This window comes from Triticum aestivum, chromosome 2B (assembly GCF_018294505.1).
Source record: "Triticum aestivum cultivar Chinese Spring chromosome 2B, IWGSC CS RefSeq v2.1, whole genome shotgun sequence".
In the NCBI taxonomy this organism is placed as follows: Eukaryota; Viridiplantae; Streptophyta; class Magnoliopsida; order Poales; family Poaceae; genus Triticum; species Triticum aestivum.
The window spans coordinates 328,062,441-328,069,072 of NC_057798.1; the positions used below are offsets into that span (position 1 = coordinate 328,062,441).

The 6,632-nt window shown below is 45.5% G+C and overlaps 1 protein-coding gene across 4 annotated transcripts; it reads right to left on the reverse strand.

Moving 5' to 3' along the window:
- Positions 1 to 365: 365 nt before the first annotated feature.
- LOC123044854 (uncharacterized) lies at positions 366 to 2,948 on the reverse strand. 4 transcript variants are annotated; one of them, XR_006420580.1, is made up of 5 exons: positions 2,707 to 2,948; positions 2,198 to 2,551; positions 1,588 to 1,998; positions 1,155 to 1,441; positions 366 to 1,061 (listed from the first exon to the last, which is right to left on the reverse strand). XR_006420580.1 is itself a non-coding variant. In XM_044467723.1 (4 exons), exons 2-4 carry the CDS (start codon positions 1,747 to 1,749, stop codon positions 578 to 580), a joined length of 612 nt encoding a protein of 203 aa, XP_044323658.1. In that variant the 5' UTR covers positions 1,750 to 1,998; positions 2,198 to 2,887; the 3' UTR covers positions 366 to 577. The 4 variants fall into 4 exon arrangements, 1 of the variants encoding a protein (XP_044323658.1); XR_006420579.1 differs by having other exon boundaries at positions 409 to 736; positions 2,707 to 2,947; XM_044467723.1 differs by having other exon boundaries at positions 366 to 736; positions 1,584 to 1,998; positions 2,198 to 2,887.
- Between the last annotated feature and the right edge of the window lie 3,684 nt (positions 2,949 to 6,632).

The following is a 6,632-nucleotide window of genomic DNA, read 5'->3' on the forward strand; positions in this document are numbered from 1 at the left end:
AGGCCGAGCTACCAGGAGGCCGATATCTATGCCGTCGCGCGTTGCGTTGATCAGCGCCATGCAGTCATGCATCTGCCGTATTTCAGCAACTAGCCTTTTTCAGTCTCCCGTATTGCTATTAAATAAACAGTGGCAGCTCATGTAGAGACTCGGCACCGGAGAGCGCGCACAGTTGCCATCAAACGGCCACACATGTAACATGTTCATAGTGAGGGTCCCACAGGGAGTAGCGTGGGATTGACTCGGTCGTCATGTGTTCTAACTAAACTGTCTCGTCTGCACAATTTGCACATGACAAACATGACAACATATATTGTAAATGATTGGTGCCTCTGCATCTACACACGACAAACATCAGAACACACTGACAAAGATCTAATTAAGAAACAAAGAACCCCAGAATTCCCATCACTGAAAAAGTTAAACCACATATTTGGTCATAGCAACATCACAAATCCAGTGCAATAGAGGGATTAACAAAGGCATGCACAACAGCGACACCAGCTCACACCTACGGAGTGTTGTTCTCACTTGACAAACAGTGGATTATTCAGTTAGCAAACCGAGCTTCAAGAAGTCACACTGAAATCAATCTTGAAAGTCTGATTTTGGTGGGTTGGTGCAAGTGTTCTTTCTGTGACCTCACAAGCTGCATCTTGAGCATCGAGGCGACTTCCTCGATGCCTTTGGAAGATCGCCTTGTTGCAGACAAGTGGTGCTCTTGTGATCCTGACCCCTGCAAACAGAACATAATCTAGTCATTTTAGCCGGCTGCTCTATGGCGCCTTCTGGCGACTTGTGTTAGGGCGACCCGTTGGCCTCTTCTTCAATGGTGCTACAAAACTATCGGAGCATTCCGAACCACTTCGCTGGTTTTGGTGGACCAAAATGCTGTTTATTTCCTATCTCTGATCCTACAGAATCAGCTGCCATTTCTCTGCCAGATAGCCCCATGCCGTCGCGTATAGCAACAACAGGCTTCACTACTGTTTTCACATTTCTCAGTTGCTCCATAGCAAGACTATATGCATCCACATCGTTGTCGCCTAGTTTCACAAATTCTAGGCACAATAAATGCAGACACTTTTTTTGAATCAGAGGGAGTATATCATAATTTCCTTGGCACACGGATTAAAACAGAAAAGGAAAGATACCTTAAGCGCATGGCTGCACACCATCTTGAAATGCTCAAACATGCCACATTCACACTTGAACTCATCACCCGGACCGTTCACTTGAACGACGAAGTAATTCTTGCACCGCATTTCTCTCAAATTCTTCTTAACATACCCGGTGGTGTACTCACGACGCTGTACAACTTCAACCAGCATATACAACCCGCCTTCATAAAGCATCTCACTGAACTTTTCAAACATTGTCCTAGTATAAATTTTGGAAGCATAAATCTCAATAGGCAAGTTATGAGTTAGAACCACACCCCCTGCATTTGTATCATACAATCATCATAAGTAACTGGGAGGAGACAAATTATGATAAGAAAAATCAATATATTCAACAGAAATAAGTTAATAAAATTTTCTACAAATGATAGGTTACTAGGATTGTGCACGGTTGGGGCGCACCTACCATTTGAAAGAACTCGGTGAAAATCCACTTGAAAGTGCAGACTTTCTCGTCATCAGCACAGCGCCAAAAATAATACTCTGAAAGTGATTGTTGACACCAACAAAAAGCCGAATGGCATGTCATAAAGATTAGTTTTGTATGTGGTATCGAAGGTGACAACATCACCAAAGCACTTAAACTGCTCAATGCTTCATCCTGTTGTCCACATCAGAGTTATCACTCGACCTTCATCATCGACTTTGAACACTATATTTGAACTCAGGATCTTCAGCCAAATCAAAAGTTGTCCTCAGTGCCGGATGAACAACAACAGCAGCTTTTTTGTTTGCATAAGCACGTATTGAAGCCTCGAGTGCAGGAACCCTGCTTGGATTGATTTCCCTCTCATCTGCCGCCTTACTAATCCTAATCCTGCAGTTTTTCAATATGTTGGACATGCATTGTGTCAGCTCCATCGGAAAAACAAACTATTTCTTGTTGGACATTCTAAAAACAGATATTTCAAGCACACCCAAACACCATCATGGATAACTCACTACAAAGTTCCATACAAGCTATCATCTATCAGCTAGAAAGTAGTTTTTTTATCATTGGTTTGGAACTTAATTACCTTCGAGTCTAGCAGGAGCCTTTTGAGTTGGAGACGAACACGCTCTCTGCATCTACATCCTCTCTGAACGGCTGCATCGCTGATATCTTCAGGTGGCCTATCGTTTGAATCGGCAACAACCTCGCTAGCACCGTTGTATGAGCCAGCTTCCTCTTCCCCCGGCATTGCATCCAAAAGGCGCCTCCCTGCGCCAGGATGCTCACCATCCATAGAGCCAGTTTGTGTGCCCAGAGGAAATCAAATCTTCGGAGTCCACGCGAGCTTCATGGATAGACGCAACGACTGACTCCACAACAGAGATATCTCCTCCTAAGAATCGCACAAATTCATCTCCACGGAACTCTAGGAATCAATCTTCAACGAATCGCACAAATTCATCTCGTCAGATCCAACATCATGGGCAGTGGAACCAGACAACGCTAGCTGGCACAGGAAACATGATCTACAGGGATAACTTGTTCCCATTCGTAGAACAATGGGATAAAGTGAGAGATCCGTGGAGAGCTTACCCTGATTCAGCTTCCTCGAAGCCCATCCATGGCAATTCCGTCGCACGCCGAGCTGCCGCAAGAAGGGGATGAATGGTCTAGCGAGGCAGGAAATCTGCAGTGTCACATGGGCCCTTCTAAAGACCATTAATTACCCACCAGCCCACTACGTGTGCGACAGGTACAAACATCAGGCCCGTGTACAAACGCAACACCGAAGACCATGGCACTGATGTATTGCAACTTCATAGTCAGTGTATAAGGAAACGGAAACACAACAGCACACATCACAGCGCTATAAAACACGGCCCAGATTCCGGCCTCCAGGTAGCTCGGCCACCAAAATGCCCTACCCATCTGATTAGTTCTTTCTTAACCACACTAAGGTACTTAGCCATTGGACTCTAGCTGTGAGAGATACATGCATGTCAGGTCAGATTACCTACAAACCTAATTGCCATATATAAGAATAAGGCCTAAGAATAACATGTCAAATTCCAGCCTCCTCTAACCAGAGTATGTTTGAATTCCTTTTGTCAGGATTTCTCCTCAATTTGTTTATTTCAATTTGCTTATACTAAACTTGCTTTCTTCCTAGCAATAAAAAAAACTAAATGTCTACATATTTTGGGCTACTATACTATCAAATATTGGAACCATATAATTTTTTTCTGAATTAAACTTCTACCTTTGCGCGCTAAAATTCCCGCAGCAACGCGCGAGGTATCATCTAGTACAATGTTATGTTCTGACCCAAAGATTAGTTACTGAATCTAGCATTTTAGAATTAGTGGATATTTCGAAAATGAAGCTATAGATAGTGTTCTATTCTGACAGTAGCTAGGTACTGTAGATAGGATAGCGGAAGTTTTTTCAGACCAGAGGAGAAGGAAGAAGTAGGAGTAGTCACTATAATTTCAGTTAACTAAAACAACAACTCTGCAAGTTGAGGTTTAATTTACAGGAGTATCTTGAACTTTAAAAGTTCAGTCCTAACTTGAATATTTAAAATGCTGTTGAGACAGTACTAATTTCAGAGTTCATAGTTCATGACTGAATTTGGAGACAGTAAAAATCTTACTGAAAACAAAATTGTTCAGAGATCGAATGCTTGCAAAATTGTGTCAGTTAACTGTGCAAAATACTCCAAACTCTAAACTAACAGAACTAGTGCAAAAATTAAGTAAATTCAGTAAACATGAAGTGGAGAAGGGAGGTTGACCCAGGCTGTAGGACTTGGGGATGATCTGCAGCAGTGCAGAAAACTTGTAGCTGCCGCCGCTGCTGCCAAGTGAGCAGGCGCGGTGTCGCAGGCACGGGTCTTCCACCAGAGAAACAACGAAGAAGACCCCGCCGCAATCGTATTCCTCATGGAGCTGTCGTCTTCGTCTTCCACGCTCCCAAATCCACGACCCTTGCCATTGTCGTCGGGCTCGTTGGCGTTTAGCTTGCTACATCTCCTGTAGTCGTTGGGCTCGTCGGCCTCTAGGTTGTTGTTGGTGGTCCGGATCCAGCGCCTCCAGGCTCTCCGACGACGTTTCCGACGCAGCCGAAGCAGAGCACGACGATAGTTGGGGAAATCGAAGATTTTTTTGAGGAAGGGGGGAGCTTGGGGAGGCAGGCGAGCGGCAGCTACAGCGACGGAGCAGGAGGCAACTGCAGCGGGAGAGCGGGGGAGCAGGGGAGCTGCGGCGACGGGGAGAAGGGCAGCTGCGGCGGCGGAGAGCAACGCAACTGCTGCTTCTGTCGGAGGAGGACGACGAGGAGCGCGGGTTTGGTCAGGAGAAACTAGAGGTTTTTTTTGCAAGAATGCCCTCGTAACAAGAATTACAGGATGAAGGGAGTATTTTTAGGTGTGTGTTGTTATTGTTTTAAGGTGTAAAGGCATGTTTATATGCGTAAAGAAATATAAGAGTGTTTCTTTACCGAGAATCGAGGGAGTAGTTAGGAGCGAACCAACCTATGCTTGAATGGTTAGGAGCAGGGTTGAAGTCCCGGTGCTCGTATTTATTTCTGAATTTATTTTAGAATTCTCGATGATGCGCATTCAGTGGGAGGAGACGTTCTCGTCGACGACGAGGTGCCTACGATGACTTCATAAATTTGAAGATGATATGCCAGCTCAAGTTTTCGGAGGTGCTCATAGGGGTATGATATGCGTGTGTATTCATAAGGGTGAGTGTATGCGCGTGTATATGAGAGCTTGTGCCTATAAAGTGTTCGAGAAAAAAGGAGTAGTTAGGCCTTCCACTATGTAGGCCAAAAGAGGTGCCAAATCTACTTTTACATTATTTGGCACCGGTGCCCTCCATAGCTCATGCGGTGCCATAAAAAGTTTTCTGGGAACCGGAGCAAGTTCGTGCTCCGATGCCCCATTCGAGCATTGCAATAGAATATACCACCATCTGTACACGCTGCTCCGATGCCCCATTTTTCTGAAGGTGGACGAGAGGAACTCGCGTGAAGGATTGACCAGGGGTTGGCTTGCTTTGATTTTTCTATGTATATCTGGGTCCCATTTTCTGGGGCTGCCCCCGCACAGTGTGAGGCGGGTGCCAAAGAAATTTACCAGGCCATCGATGCCCAGTCTACTATATTTTAACACTAGTGGACCCGTTGCGCCAAATGGTGCAGATGCACGCTAAAACCATGTCCGTGATGAAAAAAAATTATGGTTTAATCCCCTCTAATTGGAAACGCGGTGGACTGCTATGTACAATGAAATGAATATACATATTTTAACTTGATAGTACAGAGTTTAGGGTTTCTCTGCCTCTCGCCGGCTCCGCCACCGGTCCGCCTCGTCTCTGTTGGCCTTAGGATCATGGTGGCATGGTGAATCCCTACCCTTGCCGGTGGGAGGGCTCTGCTTTTAGATGTTCCTTTGACTTTGTTAGAGTTTGTGAGGGGTCACGACCTGCCCCACGATGCGCACGCGACGCATGAGGAGAGGCCGCTCGCGCCCCCAAAAACGGCCAACCCAGCTAATCGCAGGTGAGGCCGAGCCCACAAGTCATTGGCCATCTGAAATTACTGCGAGGTCAAAATAAGTCGTGAGGATCCAACGTATCAGATCACACAGAAGACCGTTTTGACCATCATCCGACGGCTGAGAAGACAGAAAATCGAGTAGGGATGGCAATTTTGCCCATGGGTATGGGCACCCGTGGGTATCCTACCCGAAAATAATGGGCATGGGCAAGACTTGGAGAGGTTTTGTACCCACGGGTAATGGGTATCCATATCCGCAAAATATATGGGTAGGGCATAGGTATGAAATTGCGCCCATGGGTCACCCAATGAATACCCACAAACAATGTTAAATGAAACTAACTCCTATGATATGTGGAGTCAACATCCAACTCTCATGGCCCACCCTAAATCTCTTATTCCCTAAACCGGCCATAGCACATAGGGCCACAGGTACTTGCTCGCCACTCATCCTACATCATATGTGTCTCCTCGAAGTGATGAAATCTCAACTTATCGTCATCGAACACATGTCCATCTCTTGATCTAGCGATCCACAATTCCCACTGTCGCCTCTCATAACGTTGGGGTATCACTAACCATTGCTCATACTCACTTGGTTTCTCCAAGATGCCACTCACCGGAGGAGACCACATCAATACTATACCGCTCGTCCATCGTCACTTAAATTTTAGACTCATTTCTCTACTTTTAAAAAAATTAAATGCCTTAGATTGTACCCATTGGATACCCATGGGGTATAGGATACCCGATGGGTATGGGCATGGGTATCAATTTATGTCCATAGGTACTGAAATGGATGGGTATAGAAGGTTTCCGTGGATATGGGTTTGGGCAGAAGAAGTTCATACCCACCCATATCCTGAAGGCAAATTGGCTATCAACCTTATATGTTAAAATGCCGGGCACCGGCTACGTAGTGGAAGGCCTTAGGAGTAATTTATTTTGACAGCAAA